At 48.9% G+C, this 27,711-nt stretch overlaps 1 protein-coding gene and 1 pseudogene across 3 annotated transcripts in view; both read right to left on the reverse strand.

Annotated features, from left to right (window-relative positions):
• Positions 1 to 14,201, reverse strand: part of EDARADD (EDAR associated via death domain) — a 54,590-nt gene extending 40,389 nt beyond the window's left edge. Inside the window, exons 1-2 of one of the 3 annotated variants that reach the window (XM_024561942.4) lie at positions 13,628 to 14,201; positions 3,170 to 3,228 (exon numbers count right to left, since the gene is read on the reverse strand). In XM_024561942.4, coding sequence (XP_024417710.2) covers positions 3,170 to 3,228; positions 13,628 to 13,691 — 123 coding nt within the window. In that variant the 5' untranslated portion in view covers positions 13,692 to 14,201. Of the gene's footprint in view, positions 1 to 3,169; positions 3,230 to 12,417; positions 12,576 to 13,627 lie in introns of those variants that run through there. The other 2 variants (XM_045196442.3, XM_045196443.2) reach the window with 2 other exon arrangements.
• LOC112306157 (U2 spliceosomal RNA) lies at positions 9,928 to 10,100 on the reverse strand (annotated as a pseudogene).
• Positions 14,202 to 27,711: the final 13,510 nt, after the last annotated feature.

Genomic DNA, 27,711 nt, shown 5'->3' on the forward strand with positions numbered 1-27,711 from the left:
AAAACTTCGCACATTGTTAGCCTTGGACTTATCACTAGGGCTGACCCACAGCTGGTGTGTGTTCTCCACTTACAGAAACAAGATCAAGGTTGACGAGGAGTTAATGTGGGAACATGAAGTACAATAGCCTTCCTGATTTCCTGAGCTCTGACCACTGCACCGCACTTCCTCTCCTGCCTGCAGCGCTAATTTCCTCCAGCCTAAAACTGAGGGGCACTTGTTTTCATGAACTATGGGGATGCGCTCATTTTTGTCGCGGTGTCCTGGGCAGTCCTGTCTGTGACAGCCCCGTCCTGCGTTCAGTCACCATCCCGCTGGCTGCAGAAAGATCTGCAGACCGCTCAGGCACCAGGCTCAGCTACGCACAGTGCCCCGTGCCTTCACCGAGCACCGCACTGCGGCAGCGCACTCACAACCACACGTTTCTCTGTTGGCGCCCACAAGCACCCAGGTATGGAATGTTCTGGAAGCGTTGCCTTCAGATTATACCAGTAGTCGTTCTCTGAAGACTTCCATGAGTAGGGTGAGAGTGTGCCCAGTTCCCCACCTGGCCCTCTGACCCAGGGGGGTCCACTGTCCCACAGCCTAACTAAGCTGCACCTTCCAATCCTCCCATGGGCCTCCCCCTTGGACAGAGGACAAAAACAAACAAACGTGAAATGAAGGATTTTGTTTTAAATGCCTTTTTTGGGAGGTTCTTTGGAGCTGGGCAGTAAAGTTTCAGGACGTCTAGAAGCCTCCAACCCCTTTGCACAAAAGCAATCGACCAATCAATCATCAATCACAGAGAACTTGGGAGTCAATTTTCCCCCAGACGAAATCCTTCTCGACACCCGCTCAACAGAAAAACACACCTATGTGTCAACACTTCCCAGGCTCTCTGTACATTATTTGCCTGTTTCCTGGGAAAGACAAGAGCAGGGCCCAGGCTTTGATTTGTGTCAGCTAAACAGCTGCAAGTCTGCAGGAATGGACACACGGACTGGGGAGGGCAGGTTTCCTGGAGAGACTGACATCTGAGCTAGGCCTAGGGGCAGCCGGGGACAAGGAGGCCTGAGCGAAGGACGTGGTGAGTGCAGACAGTAGCCCAGAGGAGCAAGGCCAGGTGGGGAGCAGAGTGGCCAGCCGGGTGTGGAAGGCTGGCCAGAGGGAGGCAGGGATGCACATGGAGGCAGAAGAGGAAGACGGGGGTGGGTACCACACACTGAGGCCAGTTACAACGAAGCCCTGGAAGGAAGGCAGAGGGGTTCAGGTGAGAGCTGAGCTCACTACACCCTGCCACCTGCCTGAGCCCAGCTCTGCACGGGGGGTGATGGCTGGCACAGTCTTGCGTGAACTCAGACAAGCAAGCAACCCAGCACAGCTTGGTAGAAAGTAGGGACGAGTGACCAGGAGGGAGAACCCAAAGGCCCCAGGGCAAGGGGAAGGAAGCTGCATAATCAGGAAACCTTGACCCCGAAGGAGGGTGGCAGGAGTTCATCAGCTGAGGATGCAGGGAGGGAACCGAGTTACAGGTGCCCCGGGAAGGTATGAGGGTGAGGGGCTACCTGGGGAGCAGCAAATAGCTGTTCATGACCGGCTCTCAGAGGGATGCTGACCTCACTGGACACGCTAAGGAGTGTGACTTAATCCCGGAGGCTGCAGGAATGTTACGGGATGAACTGTGCCTCCCCCCAAGATATGCTGAAGCCCTACCCCCCAGTACCTCAGAATGTGACCTCACTGGAAATAGGGCCGTTGTAGATATAATTAGCTCAGATGAGGTCATACTAGAATAGGATGAGCCCTTAATCTGACGTGACTGATGTCCTCACAAGAGGAGAGAGACAGACACGGAGCTATGGGAAGGAAACAGCCTCATGCCCACGAAGAGAGAAAACGGAGTGGCGCAGCCCCGGGACACCAAGGACGGCCGACAGCCACCAGAAGCTGGAAGAGGCAAGAGGGGGTTGTCCCCTGTGGGTTCAGAGGAAGCACAGCCCCGCGGGCACCTTGGTCTTGGGCTTCTGGCTCCAGAACTGGGGGATGATACGTTTCTGTAGTTTACAGCCTTTCAGGCTGTGGGGCCTCGTTACAGGGGCCCTAGCAAACTCGCACAGCCGCGCTTCAGAAAGGGCACTTTGCGAAGTGCAGTGCTTAGAGGCAACTGAGGTGAGAAGCAGGAGGAATGGCTCTGAGGGAGGGAGACCTCGGGCAGGGAAGTGAGTGGGGCCCCAGGCAGCCACAGGTGGGGCAGTGGGGCGGGTCCTAGGACACGGTCACAGGGGCGTTTGCATTGTTTTGTGGGAGTGAAGACAATGGCATCTGTTCCTCCTAAATTCCACTGGGCGTCCCAGCTCAATCCCCTTCACTGCCCGCTCTGACCATGGCCGTGAACACAAACGCTGCAGGTCTCCCAGACACCAACGGGTCCCGTGACTCACCGGACTTACAGACACTGAATTTTACCACACTCAGCGCATTGGTTGTCACTTAAGTACTCAGCCACATCCTCCGGCCACTCTGGACAAAGGCCCGTGCCTCACACTGTAGGCCAGTAACACATGCCCCCTTGTCTCGGCCGGACTTGGTCCTGAGCCACAGGCGGCACGCACGGCAGAGCAGGGTGACTTCAGACACAGCCCTTAGCGCCCACTTCCTCGTGGGTAGCATGAGGATGCAAGTACCCCACCCCACCATCTCACAGGTGGATGCAGAGCCACGTACGTGGAGGCCAGGTGTGAGTCCCTCCAGGGCTGTTTCCAGGCCCACTGGGCCTCAGTGTCCACAAAACGGGCAGTGCCCACCTTCCAGGGGCCTGTGGGGGCTCCGTCACCGGAAGGTGGTCCTATGTTTTCCTTCAACCTCAAGTTAGACGTTTTGCAGAGGGGGGCAATTACACAGGGACAGCATTAAAGGGAGACACGCAGACAAAGCTCTCCCACATCCGAGACGTTCACTTCTGCCAGGTGTCAAAACAAGAGCTGAGTTTAGCCGCTTCCAGCCTGGAGAAACCCAGAGCTTATTTGGGTCATGGAGATTCCCATGATAAAGAAACTTATCTCGGGAAAATATCACTCGGGGGTTTCTGATCTTCATGGGAATAATGAGTAATAAAAACTGTGAAGAAATAACACAGGGGGAAAGGAAAAACAAGAGTCATGGCTGACGGGTGGAATCTGTGACCTACCACGCTGAAGGGCAGGGTGCTGGGGTCCGTGTCCTCCACGGGCTCCTCTGCCATGCGACCTGCAGAGAAACAAGCGCGAGAGTCTCCTTTAATGTGGAAGCTCAGGGGTGACCTCGGGTAATGGTCTCCACGCAGGCGCGAGCTACCGTTGTCAGTGGAGAGTGAGTAGGGGTGGATCAGACTGCACGAGAAAGGGGTTAAGACAAACTTTTTCTTTAAGCCATGATTTGGAACAGTTTATTTATAAATATCTACAAATACCCAGAGTTACCAACAACGACAAATCACGCGGACAGGACATGAGCAACCCTCCTGCACAGTGGACTTGACTGGAACTTCGAGCAGGAATGATTTAGCTTGGGCTTCTGCTTCATCGCTATTTCCTGCTCCTCTGCGACCCATCTTTACCACATTAAAATATTAAGCACCTGCAAGTGGCTCACGCGAGTCAAAAACACTCACGGAATCTTTATCAGACAAAAAGTTAAAGAAGTTAATGAGGAAATGTAGGAAACGGAACAGCTAGATCTTATGAGTTTGGACAGATTAGAAAAAGCTCCCCCTTTCTGAAATGCTTTACAAAACATCTGTCAGAAACCTGTCTTAATAAGTGACCGTATCTATAACACTATTTTAATAAACCACCGTATCTGCTTGAGTGGGACCCTGGGCTGGGCAGCGTGTGGCCTGCCGAACCCTATGTGGCAGCCTCAGCCCACCAAGGGGCGGCTTCCACATTCTCCCCAGTCCTCACTGAGCACACACCATACCCCGGGCCCCAGGCCACCACTGGAGACCCAAACCAGCAGACCAGGGCACTTGGTTGAGATCATCTGTGTTAGGCAAAGGTCTGCCATCTGAGTGGGGCCTTTCCGTGATGATGCCAAAGGAGGGTGGTGTGAAGGGAACTGTGTGTTTCATGACAGCCTACTGTCACTGGGGAGATTGAGAGGGTGACCCAATGAGTGGGGCGAATGGGGAGGGCGTAGCCGGTACCCTCCCCCGGGACAGGGACAGTGGTCTGCAGCTTCATGACCAGAGGCCGGAGGTGGTGAAACCACACGCAGGAAGGCACAGAGGGCTAACCCCAGTCCCGTGTTCCCGCCCCAACCACGACCGTGACTGGTACCTGGCACAGGAGCAGAGGGCTGAGGGAGCTCAGGGTCCCCTCAGGCTTGGACCAGGAGGTCATTGTTCCCACCCCAATGCACTAAAAGTTCTAGAGCTCACCCTCCAGTTTTCTATGGGGCCCTAAGGAGGGGCCAGGCCCCCAGTTTGGGCTGAAGTGGAATTCCTGCCAGCCCAGTAGAATACAGATTCAGATTGGGACTTAAATCAACATAAAGAAAACAAGAACAGACTGTGTTGTTGGCTGCACCCTGAGTTTACAGAACTGCTCGTGTCCACGGAACGGGCAACTTAATCACAGCAGGAGCGCTTTGCCCAGCGCCAGAGAAACACACGGGACAGGACGAGCACAGGCCCCGCCTAAGGCACAGTAGGCAGGCGGGGGGACTCTGTGTGCTGCCACCAGCCAGGAGAAGGTGCTGGCAGGGAAAAGCACGAGGCCAAGGGAACAGCAAGGGCAAAGGCCTGGAGATGGGAAAGAACTTGACAATCAGGGTCCTTCAGACAGGTCCTGCCAGCCACACCTGCAGTCAGCTCCGCCCCCTGCCTCTCACCTTTGGGTTCTGGCTGGGCAGAGGGTGGGGGAGCCACCACCCAGCAGCCTCAGGCCCTTCTTCCCTCCTCCTATCACAGCCTCCTCTCAGCTGCTTCCTTTTCACTAAAGTGCACCTGGATGCTAACACTTTACAACACTCCCCGCTCCCCACCAGCGCTGCAGGACTGGAACAGGCATAAACAATGGAGTTTCAGGCCAGCGGCTGTGTAGCACTGGGGTGCTGGGGGGGAGACGGTTCTAAATGACCCCGACAGCACCCTGGCAGCTATGCCCACTGTGTCCATGACAAACTAGTCCTGTTTCCTACACACGAATTAGCACGAGAGGCAGGAAAAAGAGAGACACAGGAGGAAAAGAGGGGAGACGGCTGCGAGGCAGAACTGCACCAAAGGCAGCAGAGAGGATGCGGCAGGATGGCTCTCAAACAGGGCAGCTAGCAGGAAGGCGCCCTGGGCTCGGGGTGGTGCCTGTGTCTCCCTGCATGCCACAGAGCCCTCGGTCCAGCTGGGGACAAGCCCAGCGGTGTGACCTCGGACAGCTCACAGAAGTGTTTGCAGCCTCAGGCTCTTCCTCTGCAGGGTGGGGGTGCCCACACTCAGCGGATCACTGTCACCCACACTCAGCAGATCACCGTCACTCTGGTCAGCTTCGGGAACCACCCGGTGGGATGAACTCCCAGTGCCCCTTGGAGCTGGCTGACCGAGCTCTATGACAGCTCAGCATGTCCCAGAGGGCTCTGAGCTGATCGGGAAGACACAGGTGGACGGCAGCAGGGTTTGGAGGTGCCCAGGCTCTTGCTCTGGGCTGAAATCTCCAGAATAAGTGGAGGCGCAGTTGGGAGTGTTGCAGAATTTAGGTTTTCTGTTTTTTGCAGCATGACGGCAAAGTGAGACGGCCATCAGGAAAGGCACGGTGTTTGGGTAGCAGAGGCTGCTACTGTATTATCTTCACGCCTCCGGCTGAGTGGTCACTTGCCGCAGGGCTGACCCCAGCGTCTGAGGCTGGTCTGGAAGCAGGAAGTCCTAAAGTTTCCTGAGAGCTCTTGGAGCTGCTTGTTCACAATATTTTAAGTATAAAATCCAATAGTTTATTTAAAAGCTTTAAAATGTTTATTTTTACAGGCCCCAGGGAACGGGCTGAGCCCCCAGCCAATGCTGTGGTACCAGATGGGGCACGGGGTGCAGAAAAGCCTAAACAGAAAGGAGGCCCTGCACCCTCCGCGGTAAAGACCAGCAGCCCCAGCAGGTCCAGGGCCTCCCTCCGCCCCAAACTTGGAGTCGGGTTCATCCAGAGACTGTCAGGTCCTGGGGAAATTGATTCATGGAGCTAAAACTCGGGGCAGGTCGGAGGTCCCGGCCGTGGCGGAAAGCACTGGGGCGGGGTGGCGGTGGCGTCGCCGTGCGCCACTGGCATAGAAACACACCACAGACACGCATACGTGTTCTTGGTTAAGAAGCGTAAAAACTCTAAAGGGGCGTTTTTACACTAGCTTGTACATTTAACCTGTTTGCAAGTGTGCCCCTTAAGAGCCATGTGAGGGCCAAGTAGATAAAAAGAGCTGGATTTTTTATGGTGGGGGTAGGGAGAGACAGGTTCTTAGGTTATATGAAAAAAACCAAAACATTCTCAAAAATAAGCTATGGCAATTAAAAGTTTGGTCCTAGCCTAGATGTAGTAACAGAATGGAGAATCTAGAAGCAGTCCCAAATGTCTACAATAAAGAGAAAATAAAGAAACACGGCACAGATCACCCCGGAGTAGCTGACAACTAACTGACGGAGGGACCTCGTTGCTGGCAGTGCGAGCGATATTTCATCCCCGTGAGCACCTTCTGGGGAGCTCCTTAAAGGCACGAGGGAAACCCACGGTGACCTGATGCCCTGAGCAGGGCGCCTGGCCTGGCTCTCAGAGGCCTTGGGTGACAGCAAGGAGGAGGGCTGCACGGTCATTTGTTCTTCTGGGCATGGGGACCCTCATCTGAATGCTTGAGGACGGACAGAGAGCCTCCACATGCCTGTCCAGCTTTAAAAGTCTGTGAGTGATGAGCCCTGGCCGGGCAGCTCCTCTGGCTGGTGTCGTCCCCATATGCCAAGGTTGTGGGCTGGATCTCCAGTCAGCGCACACACAGGAAGCAGCCAGTGGTGCATACATACATGAGTGGAACCACAAATCAATGTTTGTCTCTCTCAATCTCTCTCTTCCTCTCAAATGAATTTTTTTGAAAGTCCATGAGTGGTAGTGCTGAGAAGTAATGGCCCCGTCGGTTAGAGGGTCACTACAGGGTAAGGAGCCCCTGTCACGGCAGTTACTCACTGCTCAGGAGTATATCCACCTGCCTCATCGATGACAAGGAGAGCTCCCGCCAACCTAGCTCTCACCCACCTGGCACCCACCTGTGCTGCATGGCTTGCACACAGTCTCGGTTCATCCTTAGGGGGACCCTGAGAAAGGCACAAGTGGACCCCTTGTTACCAACTGAGTGCCCAAGGTCAGGCGGTAGTGGAAGAGCCAGAATGTGGATCTGGGACCCTCTGCCTGTGTCCCACTGCAGTCAGGATTCATGCAGACCGCCTGGCAGGCTCTCCTGCGGACAATCTGCGTCCAAACATCCCTTCAGTGAGGGTACCAGCCACGCTGGACTAGCGCCCTCTCTAATCCCCTTGTTCAGCTTGATTCATTCCGTAAAGACACTATTTCTAAATGAGGCCACGTTCTAAGGCACTGGGGGTTAGAATGCCAACAAAATTTGGTGGGGAGAACATACTTAACCCATAACAGTCCACTCTCTGGCCCCTCAAATTCATGTCCTTCCCACGTGTGAAATGCATTCATTCAACATCTCCCCACATCATCCCAGCATCAACCCTAAATCCACAATGTCCTCCACTGCCCATCCATCCACCCAAAGACCCAAACCCCATCGCCTGCAGGGTCAGAACCTCTCAGGGCTTTAGGAACTGCACGCACCCCTCTGCAGCCGCCCCAGGAGGAGGAATCCCGCGTGGCCAGCACCGGCTCTGCGGAGTTGTCCAGCCGCCACACCATCAGGTTCTGACATCTGCCTCTGTTAGTGACCTTGGATAAAGGCCACTGGTTCCTCGAGCCACTCGCTCCAAGGAAGCTCAAAGGTCTGCTCTAGTGGAGTCTCACAGAGAAAAGAGAGGGGAACGGGCGAAAGTTCCCCAAATTCCCAGCGTCTTGATCCAAAGGTGGGGGAAGGGGCTCAAGTGCTTTCTAGTGAAGAATTAAAGGCGATTCTTTGACCTTGTGATTTCAGGGTTAATTTACCTCTCACATTATTCTTTTGTGTACGATAGTGTTTCTTTAGAGCCACAGCTGTTTGCATTACTGATTATAAGGACTTGGAGCACACTAACCAGGCTCAGGATTACAAAAGCTCTCCAGGCGGTGGACCGCCCTGGGCGGTGCTAACACCGAGGTATTTATTTATCTTCTCTGTTTTCTTCACCAGCCCTCTGTCACCCTCAGACCTCACAGCTGGGGCTGAACGAGAGGAGTAACAGCCAGGGATCTAGCCAGGGGGCTCCTAACATTGCGTGCGCCAGTCACAGCAGCACAGGCAGGGGAGGAGGAGGGCAGAGCCGGAACTAAGGGTCACAGGAGGAGGTTCAGAGGAGGGGAGAGGGGAGAAGACTTGGCAAACACAGGCTTTAAGAACGGGAAAGAAATGAAGTGGGCACTGGAGAAACCCATGCAGAGGGGTGGGGAGGGGAGGGCGGGAGAGAGGAGGGGGCTGGGAGAGGAAAGGAAAACCACAGCCGTCCACCCTCCGCTGGATCTGGAGAACAGCGGGCTGGTCCACTTTCAAATGTGGGTGCTGCCGGCAGCGCTTCCCCTGGAGTCCTGCCCCTGCTCCCTGTGCTCAGGGGTGCGTGAGGGGGCCAGAGTGGCACCTCACATCCACCTGCACCCACAGCGGGGCTGGGAGGGGCGGTGAGAGCTGAGCTGTCCCCCAGGGGCTGTGCTGAGCTGGTCTCTAGAGCCAGGATGGGTGCGGAAGCGGGTGGGTGTTCCTGGCCCTGGGCGCTGAGCTCGCTGCAAGGATGCCAGACTTTCAAAGCCTCTGTCTTTGACTCCACTTCTGTACAATCACGAACCAGATTTCATTCCCATTGGACAGGCAATTCTGACCCCCTCCCTGCTGGCTTGCTGACTAGTGGTAGAGAGGGCCGCACTGCGACCAGCATTTCCTCCTCTGTGACCTCAGCAATCTCGTCAATTTTCTTAGTTAAAAAGCTGTTGATTACATCAAGCGCATAACAGCATAATAATACACACACACCTTTGTTACATGCATGTGGATATACAAACGTCTTTTTTAACTTTACAAGGTAACCTCAGCTCACATATCTAACGGCGGGGGGTGGGAATGAGCTCCTCAGAGTTGGAAGCATGTGTGGTTACATTTTCTCTCTCATCACTCACTGAGGCAGCGAGTGGCTGGTCGCACTTACTCTGTGCTGTGTGCTGCGTAGGTGTGTCAGGTGTCTGCCCCGCAAAGCAGGTGTGCGCTTTGTCCAAGGGCACAGAGTCTGACAGGGAAGCGCGGCTGTGACCGTGCTCCAGAGGGAAGGTCCGGGGAGTGCAGAGTGTATAATGTGGGGTTTCACCTACGTGACTTTTGAGCTGAAACCTGAAGGAGGTAAGTGGCAGGGGGACGGGGGATGGGAGCCTTGCAAGCAGCAGGAAGGGCCTGTGCAAAGGCCGGGAGGCAGAAGGCACGAAGGCACAAAACAGGAGGAGACAGCGCGGCCGCAGGGCAGAGAGAGCAGAACTTAACTGAAGGGCCAGGTAGAGACCGATGTGCAGAATATGGAAGCCATGTGAGGACTGGGGATTTGCTGGAAATTCGCTGTGGGCTTCTAAGTGGAGAGAAATGACAGGATCTGAGTCGGTTTTAGAAGGTCATTCTTGGCCACCTTTCGGTGAAGGGGTTGGTAAAAGGCATGAGTGGGCGCAAAGCACCAGTTGGGAGATGAGTGTAGGAAATCAGATGAGGGAGGATAGAAACCTAGTGTGGGGTGGAGAAGTGAAAATGCCTTTCACCAAATTCCACATGTTGGCACCATCTGTGGCTTCATTACAGAAGTGGAAGGGGGACATGGGTATGCCCCGGAGGTGACAGAAACTAAATGAGACAGTAGAGGGGATGTCATTTTTAAATCTATTTCAAACTGATAAGAACAGATGCTACGTTTGATCTCAGCCAAAAGGCCAAGAAGCGATTTTCAATGTTTTAAATGGAGGAACCGTCATCTTATTGACAAATTCCAGAGGGGACATGGACATGAGGCCATCTCTCAGAGGCCTGAATGAGTTCCTCAGCATAACTGCAAGGGACAAGGACAGCTGTCCCTTAGAAGGCCTCTCCCCTCTTTGTAGGAGCCAAAAAGATTTCACTTCCAGGTGCTGCTTCTCAAAGTCAAGGAGACATTCCTTCCACAGACACCCTGGGGTCATCAGATTCTCCGCATGCCATCACGCCTCATGTGCTAGGATGTCCAAGTTCCCTGGTTCCATCCAGGTTGGGAGCCCCGGTTTGGCTGGGCCGAGGTGACTCTGAGACCATCACCGAATCTAGATTCTGCAGGGCTCTCACTGTTATCTCAGATCATATTAGTCACCATGGTGGCCTCGTCACACCACTGACTCACGGAGGCTTTTTACACATTGTGGGAGGGAGCTGTGTTTGCCAGCACCACCCCCCTGGTGCCGGCTGATTGGGAGGGGGAGAGGCACAAGCAGATTTTCCATTTATCCCTATTCAGTGGATTCCTATCAAGATCTTTCTGAATTCCCCCAGCCATCATTCAAGGAGACCTGAGACCACAGTTGGCAGAGTCTGGCCTAACACCTCATGCGCCTTGTCAATTAGGTTCTCCGACCACAGGGTGAGAGCGTGGATGGGGAATGGGAGGGCTTCTCCCTGTCAGTCCTCTTCTGTTTTTCCAAACGACAGGCATGGGGGTGGGGTGGGGGCTATCCAGACAGTGTATTTTCCATCTCCCATGGATAAAATGTTTATTGCTCCCCACTTGGGGAAGAGTTTAGATCTTTCTTTAGAATGTCCAGGAAACTCTCCCAAACCCAGCATATCACCATGTCAGTCTGCAAAAACTGTCTCCTCCTAACAGCTCAAGCCACAACTTAACAATGGCACATTCAAGCTTGGTCCCTGCTCCAGCCCAAGAAGTATTGGTTTAGCCAAAATGTCTGTTACATTTTTTCCCATAAAATAAAAGACATGTTTTTCATTTTCACCATTAACTTTACTGATTTGGATATTTTGAGTATGTTGGCTATCTCTTGCTATTGACTTCTAGTGGGTAGAGGCCAGGGGCGCTGCTAAATATCTTCCAATGCATAAGACAGCCCCAGAGCAAAGAATTACTTGGCCAAAATGTCAATAGTACCAAGAAACGTCAAAAACCACTTTTGACACATTCGATCAGTTACATCACCTTCTCCATACACTGAACAAATCTTTTTTTGCGTTTCACTTGTGGTTTTTTTTACTTTTCTTGAAATAATAAATTATAATACACTGAAAATGTTGTATATCTTCTTCCATATTCAATATTAAATGACTGCACAAAAATTCACCAACTTTGACAAGTTTTTTTTAGAAACTGCACGCTGACATGACAGCTGTCACAATACAATCTAACAAAATTGTTTCGAATGAAGTTAAAGACACCTAAGTGCTACTAGCCATCCTACAACAACAACAAAAAACCCTAATGGACTTTTTGGCCAAAGAGACTGGGAAACGCGCTTACCTAAGCAGTTATGGGCAGTTCTATATCTGGATATGCGGTCTCCAACCCACCCCCTCGCCTTTCCAACCTCCACAAAACTAGAAGAGCCTCCGCTCCCGGTGTCCACATTTCATTCATTTGCGTTCAGGACCTGCACTGCGCATAGGCCACGTGACGGGGAAAGCAAGGGCAGAGAACTTCCTGGGCTGTAGGTAAGGCCTCAGGAGAGTTTTAAATTCAAGGGAGATTAGACAACAGTCCAGACTCTGGCCTTTGGTACAAACACAATATTTTACAGCAAGGACAGGACTAGAGGCCCATCGAATCAAAGGCCCCACAGCTGGGGTCCTGGACCAGAACCGGGATCTTGGTTTGGGGATGCCAGTTTATGAAATAGCTCGAGGGCCAATATCTGCAGCAAATTCACTTAACAGAAGTGAAGTGAGAAGCGGAGAAATGAGGCCTGTGAGAGGTAGGAAGAGAGAGCCCGGAGGAAAGGGGAATCCGCCCCTAGCGCTCCTCTCTGCCAGGGGTTGGAGGGACTTGTCCCAACCTGGCGGCGGAGTACAGAACAAAAGCACTGGGGAGCTGGGAAGCGGCGGGCGCGTCCGGGGCACGCGTGGGTGATGGGGATAGGGCTATGTGGGGACCTGGTGCCACTGTCCCCTGCCGGCCCCGCACGGACCCTGGTCGGACGGCTGTAGGGGGGGTCACGGAAAGCTTGGCCCCGACCCCCGCCGCGGCCAGGCAATTCCGGGTGAGCGCGCGGCGCTGTGCCGCTTTACCTGCGCGCAGAAGATCGTCCGGAGAAGCCATGAGAGCGAGTGGGGAGACGAGCGCCGCAGCGGGGCTGGTGGCCTCCGGCCAGGAGGGAGCGCGCGGCTGGGACGGGGAGCCCTGCGGTGCAGACGCGCGGAGCTCACGCCGCAGCCCAGCGCCCCTCCTCCAGCTCCCGCCCCATCCCTGCTCCTCCTCCTCCTCCTTCTCCTCCTCCTCCTCCTCTCGGCTCTCCGCTGCCTCTCCTCGCGCTCACTTCCTGCTCCGGCCACTAGCGGAGCCACTTCTCTGCTCGTCCTTGTCTCTCCAGCAGCAGGCGGGGCCGGGCGCTGGGAAGGGCCCGGGGCCAATGTGTTCCAGCCCGTCATCCCTTCTGGCCGCGCCCAGGTCCCGGGACCGGTCCCCCGAGCGCGCTCGGTGGCTGCCCGGGTGGGCTGCGGAGGCATCATCCTTAAACCCGCACCTCCGCGGGTGCTCGCTCTCCGCCGCCACAGCGGGAGCGCAGGCCCGGGCGGAGACGCCCGCGGGCGATCGCGGCAGAACCGCGTCTTGATCTTGGAGCAGACTAAGCCGCTGAGGACGGCGCACGCTAGTACCTTCTGTCTGGATTTCTCTGGCATTAGTTGCTGTGACCTCCAGGGCAAGCGCTGCACAGACAGCGGGAAGGCCACTCCACCACACCCCCAGGGCCCCTGCAGAAAAAGAGCTGCGGTCTCTCGAAAATACTGACTTGGTTCTTAAAAACAACCACTAGGTTTTAATTTAAAGAGATTTTTATACCGATTCAATCTCTTACGTGAGCACAGAGTGGCACTGTTTACTCAGGATGTACAGGGTGGGACAAAAGTAGGTTCACAGTTGTTTGTATGGAAAATAATACAATAATTAATAAATAAATAATACAAGAATAAACTTCGGTGCACTCACAACTATAAACCTACCTTTGGCCCACCTTGTATTTAAAATCGTTCTGCTTTAACTAAACCTAGCATCAATCACAAACCTATTATACAAAGGCAATGAGCAACTTGAATTTAAAGGAAATCTCTTAATGGTTTTTAAATAATCTATGTCTGCCTTCTTGCCTAAAACTAGAAAAACAGGAACTGGTTTGAAAGAGATAAGGTAAGAGCTTAGAGCTTTTAGTGTACCAAGGAGACGCCTCTAGCTAAAAACTCAGCTCTGAAAAGTGCAGGAAAGCAGCAAATGCCTACTTACCGTCTCCACCGCCAGGGCCTTGCTGTGCGCCTCTCTTCACCTGTTTGGTGGTCCTGAGGCCCATGGCAGGCTCCAGACTGGCTTTATTGTCTGGAATGGGCCATGAAGTCACAAGACACTGAGAGCAGAGTCCGGCTGCTGCGTGTGCAAGGAGAGAAAGACCTTCCTGATGAAGGCTCTGTGGGAAATTTGTGGGTGGGAGGATAAACTTCCTTTTGGTCCGCCCTCTGATAAGAAGGGAAATTTTTTTAAGGTTATTTTTTTCTTACAATCAGTCCACTTTGAGGGTGCGTTTGTGGTTCTTTCTGTACTTCTCTCAACAATGGAATTATTTCTGAGGTCGGTTATCAGGAACCACCCATCGAGCTGGGCGATGGGTGAGCAGCGCAGCCCCAGCGACCCGAGCACTGCTGGCAAGCTGGCTTGCTTAGCAAAGCCTTGTATGGAGCCGCTCATCTTCCCACCATTCCCGTTCTTCAGGACAGCAAATGAAGACGAGTGGCAGAGAAGCATCTCAAGGTCAATTGTTTTTTAATCCTCACTGAGGACGTGCTAATTGACTTGAGAGGGAAGAGAAAGGTAGATGTGAGAGAGAGAGAGAGAGAGAGGGCACATGCCCAGACCAGGAACTGAAACAGAAACCTAGGCATGTTCCCCTACTGGAAATCAAAACTGCGACCTTTCAATCCACAAGATAGTGCTCCACACCAGCAGCAAGGCAAGGTTAATTTTTTTAAAGGAAGATTGGCTACGTAGTATATATATGTATAATGTTTATATATAATATATTAATATCACATTATATAATATATTAATATCTATATATAACATTAATATATTATATATACACTATATGTATTATATATATTTCCCTTACATCCCATTTCATTGTATCTCCTTTCTTGTGAATGGCAACCATATCCAATTACCTTTGTTTTTCCTATGGGCTGGGTGAACTATAAAGTATAATTCAAATGGAAGCTATTAATGTCACAATTGACAAGAAAAAAAAGTAGTTTAACAACAATTCTTATGCACTGGAGTTCCCAAAGCATTCTGACACAATCTATTTGCTGTAACATTACCCCTCTGCTCTTGCCGGTATTGCTGCCCAAAGAGTGTTTTAAAACAAACACTCATTAAAATGGGCATTTTCAACGTTTCCTAATAGCTCCTAAATATGCATGCATCTTGCAATTACCGTATTTTACCGTGTATAATGCACACCCACGTTTTTGGTGCATGATACGCGGGATTATTATACTCATACCCATGGTATGTAATCATTATACCCATGTATAATGCACATCCTTATTTGTCCTCAAAAATTTGGGCCAAAAAAGTGCACACTACACACGGCAAATGTGGGTACGTGTTAGATTTCACGCTGCCATTGCCCCAACTGCCCTCTGAGTGACCTGCACTTTTTCTCTTTCCATACGTAGGGGTTGCAGTCTTGGTCACCCTGGACTGCGTTTCGCTCATGGGCCTGTCCTCATGACTTCGTGTTACTTTGGCAAGTAACCCAAAGTCTGAGTCTGTAAGAACTTACAGGACTGTGGAAATTCAACAAAATACTGTACATACCAAAATACTGAGCCAGTGCCTGTGACATAGTAGGTACAAACGGTTACCTTTTGGCCTTCATTCTTTCCTTGCGGTTTAGTCTATGGAGAGAGGCTTCTCTCATTCTGTTATGAGAAACAAACTGGTATTTATTTTGGCGCTTCTTCATAGAGCCTGGATCAGCGGATTGGCCGGTAGCATTCGTTACCACAGATTTTAACTGTCCCCCCACCCCCGGCCCCCACACACCAAACAAAATACCAAGCCCTGGGGAAACTGAGGCGAGAAATCCTGACTCCTAGGAGTTTATGGCCAAGAGCGATTTGCAAATGTTTCGCTACAGACTTCAGCGATGAAAGTTTAAGGCAGGAAGGGGGTGTGTGTGTGAAAGAGAGGTTGTAGGGAGGGCGAGTGGGGGGGTGCGACCACCCTTAGAAGACTTTGGCCAGGCAGCTCTCACGCAAACGCTGAGACTGTCCTCCATGACTGTTTGGCTATGGCCATACGTGGGGGAAGCCTGATGTTTTGTATCTTTTCACAAACAGGTCACGACAATGATCAGGAGCGCTGCGAAGCTTCAAAGGAGGAAAATGGCAACTCAAAATACACTTGATTTGCTTCATCATGGAATACATTGGTTTTGTTCATTTTTAGACCATTTTGAGCATTACTTCAATTTATGCAACCTGAAATAAAAAGTTATATTATTGAACCGCATACTTCATTATTTCAAAAGGCACGAATATTGGGTACAAATGAACCCAGCAAACTGAGCTCCCCAGCAGGGTTTGAGCTTCATTAAAGTGGCCAGAGCTACGATGGTCACATATGGACTGCAGGAGACACCTGAGGTGCCAGAATTGGACAGTGCCTTGGGTGACAGTGGTTGACATCCCCAGTGGACTTGCATGTGGTGGGGAAGAGGCCCAAATGAGAGTTAATGAGCTTGCTCGTCTCCATCTCTGGAATAGGAAACAGATTTTGTTAAATTTTGCCCAGAGCTTGTGAAGACAGTTGTCGTGGATCCCTTGTTTTGCCACCCAGCTTCTCATAACGACGCCCCAGGTTGCTTCTGGAAAAGCCCGGTTCCCACTCTCAGTCCATGAGGTGAGGTGGTGGCAGCATCACCTGGCTCCTGACTTCCAGGGGTTGGCATGGAACCTGGTATCGGCCTTTCAACGTGTTGCTGAATGAGCAATAAGCCTAGGAAGGGCGTGGAACCTTTCCCGGGAAGTTACAAGGTGGGCCTTCAGTAACTCACCCAAGGTCACGCAGCTGGTACCTGGCAGGAGAAATGAGCGGGAATGAATTGCCCAGGAGGGGCCGCACCATAGAGAGCCTTGACCACCAGACAAAAGCCTTGGGGAAACGCCATGGTTTTCCAGGCAACAGGAAGCCAGGAAGCTAGTTTTTGAAAAGTGGCATATGAAAATTGGTGTTTGCGGAGGATTAGTCAGGCAGCTGCGTGTAGGGGAGAGCAGAGTAAGGAGAGGATGCAGGTCGAGGGGCCGTTTATCTTCACAATACACTGTAATTTCTTACAGAGCTCCATTTACATCCTTGTGAGGGAAACGCGTATTTGAAAATGTAAAATGTTCTTTTGTTGCCTATTATTATTATTATTATTATTACCCAAGAACCTTTTTTCCACGACTTTTTTAGAAAGAGAGGACAGGAGAGAGAAACATCGATTGGTTGCCTTCTTGTTCACGCTCTGACGGGGGATCAAACCCTAAACCTGGGTATGGGTCCTTACTGGGAATCCAACCTGCGACCTTTCGACCTTTCGGCCTGCCAGATGACACTAACCAACTGAACCACGCCGGCCAGGGCTTCGTATGCAGTCGCTGTTTCCCAGGAAGGTTTGCCCTGTAGATTTGCATATATGTATGACAATGATGTATTCCAAAGCATTAATAGAGCGACTAAAAAACTTAGATGAGTAAAACATAGTAGTATCATTTTTGCTGCTTTGAATCCTATTCTGTTTGACTGGGCACAACATTCTAGCACATGTATTTAAGCAGGAATCACTCTTGAAGGTTCTTCTCTTTTCACTCATGCAGTCGGTGCCCTTCTAGTGCAGGAGGTGAAACCTCTCTTGCGCACTCGTACCAGCTGACTTTGAATTATTTACCCATTGAGACAATGGGCCAGGAAACCACAGTTTGGGTGCTGCGTTTGGCTTCCCACAGAGAGAATGGTACAATGTGGGTGATTCCCAGCTGGCCTGTTGCCGCAAACACTCGGAATGCCACGGGGTGGGGAGAGGGAGGTGTGGAGGGCGGGAGAGGCAGGGAGAAGAGGTGCTGCTGTGCCGGACACACTTTCATTCCAGAAACACTCCTTCAGCCTCTCCGATCTGCACTGACCACTCACCGGTGGGTCGCGGCGCCTGATCCCAGCACCATTTCCAGGTGCTTTCTTCGTGAAAAGCTTCTTAGGTAACAACTTATATCTGCTCCAGATTTTGAGAGAAAATCTGCTCAAAGAGATGAACTTCACATGTTGAAACCTGAAACCCAATTCACTAAAGTCAGCTAGGGGAGACTTTCTTCTGTTTTTGCTGTTAGGAGAAAAGGGCAAACGAGAAGGGACTCTGGTGCTGGCAGTGACCAGCTAAAAACTGCACGTGTTGGTACCCACGCACGGTTTCCTGTGCTTTGTGCCCCGGACTGCAGAACAGAGGCTCAGGCTGGTCACTCAGACGTCTAGAAGATCATCAGTCACTGGAACATTAACCTAATAAATTGTCCTTTAGAATTTATTCTGAGCTAAGACAAGAAAGCGGACTTATGGGAGATCCCAGTGAGTCAGTGGGGAAACGGGGAGAACCAGTAACTGGGTTCGGCTTGTGAGGAAAAGCGCCGCATCCAACAACTTCCTTATCACCAGCAACCTGCTGGGAAAAGTGGTCCGGTTTCAACAGCAAACAAAGCCATAAAGTACCTATGAATGAATTTAATTAAACTGCGGAAAACGCATTGCACAGGAGGACAGAGCTTTACCAAAAACACATGAAAATAAATCTGGCTAAACAGAGAGCTGTCCGAGGTCAGAAGGTAAGAAGCCTCATTGTTGTAAAGACGGTCAAGATGTTCTCATCTTGAGATTTGACAGAAGCCAAGTCAAACCAACAGGATTCTCATGGGACGTGAAACTGACTGCGAATTCACATGGCATGGTAAATCCGAGAGAATTTCGAAAAAGAAAAACAGAGAATGGGGATTCGCCCTCTGAGGTAGCAAGACACTGTAAATCCACAGTACTTAAAACAATGAGCACCAGTGCAGGGAAAGTGAAAGGATTAGTGGAATAGAAAAACATTCAAGACGCAGGCTCGGGTCTGCCTTTGGAATTTCCCATGAGAGTCAGTTAAATGGCGAAAAGGTGGACAGTTCGAAACTGCGTCAGGACAGTTTGACATATACAGGAAAGCAGTTTGCATCCCTACCTTATTCTATACACAAAGTTAGCTTCAAATAGACTGTAAAGCATTTACTTTGACATTATTAAGAAAGAATATGAGAGGATCTCTTAATTTCTGTAACAGGAAAGGCTTTCTTAAGGCAAAGAATCAAAAGACAGAAGAAAAATCTGATGAACTGAACCAGATAAAAATTTAAAGACTGTCCTCCAGGAGAACAGAAAATTATAAAACAGGATAAACTTAGATAAATTACATACACTATTCTAATTTATAATTATAAAATATAAAATAACATAATTGTAAAATATTTATATTTATAATTATAAAATAGAATATTAAATACTGTGTAATTTATATGTAAAACAAAAAATTAGTCCCCAAATTTTTAAAAAACCTTTTATTTATTTTTAGAGAGATGGGAAGGTAAGGAGAAAAACATCGACGTGAGAGAGAAACATCAATCGGTTTCCTCTCATTTGCGCCTTACTGGGTACCAGGGCCACAACCTAGGCACGTGCCCTGACCGGGAATCAAACCAGCGACCTTTCACTTTGCACGATGACCCCCCAACCAACCGAGAGCCACACTGGTCAGGCATTACCCAAATCTTAAGAATTTATTCAAAGAAATTAAAATATGATAAAAAATTTAATAGAAAGTGAGGTGAAACCTAAACAGAAAATTCCTAGAAGAAACAAAAATGGTCAATAAAAATATGAAAAGGAATTCACCTTCACTAAACATAAGAGATGCAAACTTAAACCATAACGGGCTAGTAGATTGGCAAAAACTTAAAAGCTCACCAATATCAACTATTGACAAAATTGAAGAGAAACCAGTCTTCGGAGTGCAAGTTGCTATAGGAGTGCTATAGGAGTGTAAGTTGACATGGTAGAGGGGAGAGCAATCCAACCTACGTGCCTTCCCTAAAGGAACTCGTGCAGTCCAAGGAGGCATGCGTAAGCATGTTGGTGCCGCATCATCTGTCACAGATCTCAAACAACCTCAATGTCCACCCACAGGAGAACGGATGAACATGATACACTCAAGCCATGCAGTATTTTACAGAAGTTATGAAAAATAAGCTCAAAAATATTTTCAATGAAAAAACAAGTCACAGAATGGGGTAGACACAAGCCAATCTATATATAGGAGTATTCTGCAATCACAGATGGATACATGTCAACTTTGCCTTGCAGCCAGGGCTAGAGTGACAAGAACCAAATTTACTCTCCTGCCTAAAACAGTAACAGCATGAGACCCAGAGGAATTATAGGAAAGAACAGTTTTAAGGCACTGCTAGTCGGGGAAAAAGGATAGCGGTCCCTAAGGCTGGGACATAAACAACTTGATTCCTAGGTTTGCCCCAGTTTCCTGCCTTGGAATTTCCGGGTTGCAGGGCAGAGAGAGGGAACCCAGGCAGAGCCCAGCAGACTCCCCAATTTGAAGAGATATATCTGAAAATCTGAGGAGGCCAAGGCAGCTAGGAGTCACAGGACAGAGCGCTGTGAGCACTTCACAGAAAGGCCCCTGGTGATGCATGGAAGTCCCCCTTGACCGCTCAGCATAACGCTTACTGAGGGGTACATTCGTTTTGGGAAAAACGCGAGGATGGGGAAGGAGGATTCGAGGGAGCAGAACCCGGTGCTCACTCAGTGCCGTTAATCATGCTTGTTTCTACCAACCAGACCAGGAAAGAACCTCCTAACTCGCGGGCGTTTGGTGGAGCACTCGGAGGGTCTTGCCTCAGTCCTGGGGGATAACTCACCTGGGCTGAGCAGGCATTGCCCGGGTCCCACCAAATACGAGGGGGGGGCCCCAAAACCCCAGAATTTATTTATAAAAAATTGTGTGTTTATTCTTACATGTTTAAACTTCAGTCACCTTCAAAGTATTCCCCATTTGATGCAGTACACCTATCGAGACTTTTTTCCACTGCTCAAAACAGTTTTTGAATTCATCGATTTTGATGCCTTTTAGTGCTTCTGCCATTTTTTTTTTTTTGCTTCACCTCTTCCACATCAGCAAAATGTTTCCCATTTGAGGAGTTTTTTCATCCAGGGAAATAAAAAAGTCACTCTGGGCGATATCGGGTGAATAGGGAGGTTGGGGCACAGGGGTCATGCTGTTTTTGTCAAACTCTGAGCTCAGTGTGGGCAGGTGTGCTTGTCAATCACTCACCGTGAAATGGGCACATGTGCTGAGTCTTCAAAAAAAATGCACTGAAGCCGAACGCAGCCTCTCACAACACCAGCTAGTGCATTGATACAGGTGGGTCCTAGAACACTCTCCTAGAGGGGAAAGCCTGTACTACAGGGCCACCCTCCAGAAGATAATTTTGGTTTTCGGCGGGGGAGAGGAGGCCTCCCCTTTTACATCTGAACATCAAGACCCCAAAGGATCAAACTCTTTCAAGTAATTTAGCTCCATCCCGACAAGCTCAAGAAGATCTATAGAAATACTGAAATACCCAGTACGCAACAGGTAAAGGCAGTGTCTGGGATGCAAATTTTCAGGCTTGCAAGAACGAGGAAAATACAGGCTCCTAATGAGGAGGAAAATTAGTAAACTGAAATCGACCCAGATGTGGCACTGACATTAGAATTAAGGACATAGAGCTTTTATTATAACTGCATTCTATAGGTTCAACAAGCTACGTAGAGACAAGGAAATTATTTAAAAACTGAGAATAGAACTCTCAGAGACTAAAACTCTAATACTTGAGATTAAAAGTATACTGAATGGGATTAACAGGAAATAAGACATTACAGAAGAAAAAATTAGTGACTTGAAGGCATAGCAATCAAAGTATTGAAAATAAAAGTTATAGAGAAAAATAATTTTAAAAAAATGGAAAATACTGTGGGACAATGTCAAATGCCCTGAAATGGAAAGAGAGAGGGAGACCAAAAAAATGTTTGAAGGAATAGTGGCTGAAAGTTTCCCAAACGCATTGAAAGCCTTAAATCCACAGATCCAAAAATTTCAATGAGCTCTCAAGCACCAGCACCATGAAAAGCCTCACCAAGCTACAGCATCATCATATTGCTCGAAGCCACAGACAAAGACAAAATCTTAAAGTGGCCAGAGGAAAACAGGCAATGCAGAAGGACAAGACGAGGGTGCCGGCAGGCCTCCCACCAGAAGCCACGCTAACAGGAGACAGGGGGGCGGTGACTTTAGTGAGCTGAGAGAGGGAAACCTAAACCTAGAATCGTATGCCCAGAAGAAAGTTCTTTCAAAAACAAAGACAAAATAAAGACTTCTTCAGACATGCAGGAGTTGAGTTCACCTCCAGCAGACCCGCACTACAGAAAATGCTAAAGGAAGTCCTTCAGGCAGATGGAAAATCACCCCTAGTGGAAATGTGGATTCACACAAAGGAAGGAAGAGCACCAGAAATGATAAACATGTGGTCAAATAGAAAAGGATTTTTCTTATTATTTAAGTGTATTGAAAAGCTAATAGGTTTTAAAGCAAAATAGTAAATCAAAATGTATGTGTGGTTTATAATAGAAATAGAGGTAAATTTACTCTCAACAGTGACTCAGAAGCCCGGAAGGGAGAAATGGAAATATATTCTTCTAAGGTTCTTAGGTATAAATCCTTATAATATCACTTAGAGATATACTACAGTATATTAAAGATGTATACAAGAAACTAAAGCAACCACCAAAATAACACCAATAAGGGTTATAGTTAATAAGCCAATAATGGCTATAAAGTGAAATCAGAGTAGACATGGCACATGCAAGGGTGAACCAACGAATCCATGAATAAATGGAACAATACATCAACGTTTCTCTCTCTCTAAAATCAATAAATTTTAGCCCTGGCTGGTGTAGCTCAGGGGATTGAGTGCAGGCCTGTGAACCAAAGGGTCGCCAGTTCAATTCCCAGTCAGGGCACATGCCTGGGTTGTGGGCCAGGTCTCCAGTACGGGGTGAGTGAGGGGCAACCACACATTGATGTTTCCCTTTCTTTCTCCTTCCCTTCCCCTCTCTCTAAAAATAAATAAATAAAAGCTTTAAAAATAAATTAATTAATTTTAAAAATACTCAGGCAATTTCTTTAAAAATTAAGTGTACAAATACTAGATGATCTAGCCATTCCACCCTTAGTTATTCACCCAAGAGCACTAAAAACATGTTTAAAAGACTGGTACGTGAATGTAAAACCTAAAGCTATGCCACGTAAAGAAGAAAACATAGAAGAAATTTTTGTGACTTTGGGTTATGCAAAAATATGTAAAGTATAACATCAAAAATACAATACCTACAAAAAATTAAAAATTGGACTTGCTCGAATTTAAAACTTTTGCTTTTCTAGAAAAAAATACTTGCAAATATATAGAATCTAAAAATATAAAAAGAATCCTCAACCTCAATTATAAGGAAGTAAACGACCCAATAAAAATGGGCAAAACATTGGAAGAAAACTTCACTAAATAAGATAGCAAGTAAGCACATGAATAGCTGCTCGCATCACTAGTCTCTGGAGAAACACTAATTAAAACCATAATGAGCTACAACTCAACACCTGTTAAAACTGTTGGTGCGGTGAAAAGGCACCAGGTGTTAGACCAGTGCGGTTGGGCCAGACCTCGGTTCAGCAACCTTGGCACTTGACTTCCGGTGAAGAAAGAATTCAAAGGCAAAACTCTAACAGTAAGAGAACGTTTATTTAGAAAGTCACAGAGGTAGAAGAAGTGAGCCATAGAAAAAATGAGCTTTAGGAAACAAGGTACAGAGGCAAAAGTAGGGCCCTTGCACCTTAGGAGAAGAGAGAGGCAAGGAAAATGCACCTGGGGGGAAGTGGGCGGGGAAGGCCCAGGCGTGGTCCATGGAGAGACCCGCACTGTATTTATCTGGAGGTCTCAGGGGAGGATCCTAGTAGACTATCCATCAGCTTTCCAGGTGTGTCCTTCCAGGGTCCTGGTCTCTACTGATTGGTTGACACCAGGGCAGGGGGTCATTAGTCAGTGCAGCTGGCCCTGAGTTCAGTCATGGCAACGCTTGTCTGGTTTTGCTGCTTTTCCGGAGCCTAGAGCTGAAACACAAGGAGCCCTGGATGTATCTGATGTGGGTCAGAGCCTCACTGTCCTGCAGGCTCAATGCTTAAGGGCTGTTCTTCAGCCCCTTTGTTCACAGCCCCTCTAAGGGGGTCTTACCCACAGGACTAGCAGCATGCCAGGGAGGAAAGGTCAGGGGGTCAAAAGGTCATGACCAGCAGTGTGCTGAGGGAGGAAGGTCATCCTGCAGGGGAAATCCTTGTTTTCTCAGTCTTGCCCATTGCTGGGCACCTGGGGCTTTCCCCCCGTGGTCACTTGTACCTGGCCTGTCACCCTTGCTCTGCTCGCCTAACTGCCTACCACAGAATGGTTAAACTCTAAATGACTGACCACATCGGGGTCATGGCAGGGATCGGGAGGGACCGAAACTCTCATACCCTGGTGATCATAACGTGGGTATAACCTCTTTGGAAAACCACTGGGCAGTTTCTTAAAAATTCAAGTCTGTGCCTACCACATGATCTTGCTATTCGATGTTTTTACCCAAACATGTGTTTTTTAAAAGCACATGTTCCTACAAAGACTCATAGGAAAATGTTCACAGCAGCTTTAATTGTCATAGCCCCAAAGTGGAAATAACCCACATGTCCATCAGCAGGTGAGTGGGTAAGAAGTCCTGGCACCTTTACAATGGCATGTGACTCAGTAGGAAAAAGAAGGACCTGGTGGTCCACATAACGATGTGAATGACTCTCAAAACCGCTTTGATGAGCGAGAGAGGCCAGAAAAAAGAGAGCACATACTGTGGGACTCCGTTTATCTGAACCTATTCAGTGCAGACTCGGCCGCGGTGATACATCAGTGGGAGCCTGAGCTGCAGATGGGGAGAGAAGCACGACCACAGGGGAAAGGAGCGACCCTGGGCCACGAGGGGCGTGTCCGCCGCGCAGACCTGGTGGTGATGATTTCATAGGTGCACACGTGTACTGAAACTTACCAAACTGTGCAGTTAAATACGTGCAGTTGGTCATGTGACTGTTATACCTCAGTAAAGCAGCTTTTTTTAAAGAATGGATACATGCTTAACTCATAACAATAGTTAATAATGGCTGTCAACCAGCACTGAGGGAAGGGCCAGGCCTGGGAGAGAGTAATGCTTAAAGAGACTTTAACTTTGTCTGCAATTCTCTAATTTTACATATGAATAAGTTATTCATGTATATCTTATTGAAAATGATTTTAAGTAGAAAATTTAGGAATGATTTTCACAAAGGTGCCTGCTTCATAAAATCGGTCTTGACCTGCCTGCCCCCTGCCGCCAAAGATTCCCAGACTATAAAACATTCAGTCAAATGCGAAAGTAACAGTTGATTTTTTCCATTTTACAGAATAAGTGGTGGACAGCATGTTTTTAATAACTTGAGACTTCTCTCTGGTTTACACCGATGGCATCTCACTCCTGCGTGTCACGCTATTTCTGTGGTAGGCTGTTAGGCGAGCAGAGCAAGGGTGACAGGCCAGGTACAAGTGACCACGGGGGGAAAGCCCCAGGTGCCCAGCAATGGGCAAGACTGAGAAAACAAGGATTTCCCCTGCAGGATGACCTTCCTCCCTCAGCACACTGCTGGTCATGACCTTTTGACCCCCTGACCTTTCCTCCCTGGCATGCTGCTAGTCCTGTGGGTAAGACCCCCTTAGAGGGGTAATGCTTCAGCCCTTAAGCATTGAGCCTGCAGGACAGTGAGGCTCTGACCCACCTCAGATACAACTAGGCAGAAAAGCAGGAAAACCAGATAAGCGATGCCATGGTTGAACTCAGGGCCAGCTGTACTAATGACCCCCTGCCCCGGGGCCAACCAGGACCCTGGAAGGACACACCTGGAAAGCTGATGAATAGTCTACTGGGATCCTCCCCTGAGACCTCCAGAGAAATACAGTGCGGGTCTCTCCATGGACCACGCCTGGGCCTTCCCCGCCCACTTCCCCCCGGGTGCATTTTCCTTGCCTCCCTCTTTCTCCTAAGGTCCAAGGGCCCTACTTTTGCCTCTGTACCTTGTTTCCTAAAGCTCATTTTTTCTATGGCTCACTTCTTCTACCTCTGTGACTTTCTAAATAAACTTTCTCTTATTGTTAGAGTTTTGCCTTTGAATTCTTTCCCAGCCAGAACTCAAGTGCCAAGGTTGCGAAACCAAGGTCTGGTCTGACCCCAGTGGTCTAACACCTGGTGTCATTCTCACCACTGCCAACATTTTGATCCCTTTTACAATTCAAATAATCTTATGCTGTTACCAATTATTTTAAATCAGGTTTTCCCTGGGGAACTGGAACGGTAATGGAGAAAATCACAAGCAAGAAGAGGGCAGTGCACCAAGAAGGAAGGCAGGGGGCGCCAAAGGCACACAAGAATGAGGCCGATCTGTGCCTGAACTACAGCAAACTAGCAGCTGGGACTGTGAAAGAAACTGTCAGCAAGTTGCTGTGCTTTTTTGTCAGTAAGTAACACTTGCCACCACTAACATGGAGAGGAGTTTAAGTTGCACACTGTTTAATGGAGTTTGGGGCTGAGGATTATGGATTGGAGTTTTGGATATGAGAAAAAATAACCCAAAGGAAGAATAAGTTTAAGTTCACAAAAAGTAATTTTAAGTAATAAAATATGAATTAGAAAAAGGAAAAGTGGTAGCACCTAATGGTTCAATGACAGTGGTTCAATCATTGTACATCAATGATGATCACAAAAGTATTTCAACAAATAAAAGTTACTTTGCTTTCAAACACTAAAAACTTGACAATGGCAAACATGTGAGAAGTGGTAGTCATCACTCTCTCCTAACAAGTGTCCAACACACTGAGAAACCAACAGCTCTTCTTAGAATCGTCAGGGATGTGATGTCATAGGGCAAACTGCTGTCTTTGAAATTAGAGACCAGCAGGTGGATACAGAGAGCCGACTTCCCAGAACAGACACCCACAAGCAGACATCTCTGTGGGGAGCAGTACTGGGCAGGAAACCTGAGCTGCAGCTGACAGACGGAAGGCTGCCCGTGGATGAGTCGGAGGGACACTCCTCACTTCTTTGAGGTTTACCTCGAGCAGTTTGACCGGGTTCTCCCAGGGACTCTCAGCGGGGGGGGGGGGGGGGGAAGTAACCATTTTGAAAGACCCAGAGCATTTTGTTTTTCTTAACAAAGCCTGCCCACCAGAGAAAGTATTTTACAAGAGTGAAATACTTGGGGTTACGGGAGAGGAAGAAAATGCCCAACTCCAGCGGGCTCTAGCAATTCTGTCCCACATAAGGGAGAGTGGGGACTGAGAAGCATTTGTGAAGCTCAGTCCAGAGGCAGGAGCTCACTGAAGCACTCAGTCCTAGTCACCGGCCTGTAGAGGGGCCCCTGCCCCCACGGCACCACCACATCACTACGGGGTATTTGCTGCAGTTCATTTACCCAGGACACCACGTCCCACCACCCAGAACAAGTTACAGGGCATGGCAAAAGGCAAACAACATAATTTGAGGAGACAGAACAGGTATAAACCAGATATGGCAAGAATGTTGGAATATAAGGCAGGGAATTTATAACAACTATGATTAATAATCTAAGGGCTCTGGGTACATGGTGTGGAAGAACAGGGCAGTGTAAACAGAGGAGTGGAACCCTGGCGGGGTGTCTCGGTTGGAGCATCCTCCTGTATACCGCAGGTTGTGGGTTCGAATTTCAGTCAGGGCACATATCTATTGGGTTGGCCAAAACGTCCGTTACATTTTTTTACTGTAAAATAAAAGACACATTTTTCATTTTCACCAATAACTTTATTGAATATGTCAGCTATCTCTTGCTTGGACTTCTAGTGGGTAGAGGCCAGGGGTGCTGCTAAACATCTTCAAATGTGTAAGACAGTCCCACAACAAAGAATTATTTGGCCAAAATATCAATAGTACCAAAAAACACTGCAAACCACTTTTGACATGTTTGATCAGTCACAGCACCTTCCCTGTACACTGCACACATCTTTGTATTTTGCGTTTCAGTTGCATTTTTACTTTTCTTGAAATAGTAAAGCGTAACTGCCTAAAAT

This window comes from Desmodus rotundus, chromosome 10 (genome assembly GCF_022682495.2).
Source record: "Desmodus rotundus isolate HL8 chromosome 10, HLdesRot8A.1, whole genome shotgun sequence".
Lineage (NCBI taxonomy): Eukaryota > Metazoa > Chordata > Mammalia > Chiroptera > Phyllostomidae > Desmodus > Desmodus rotundus.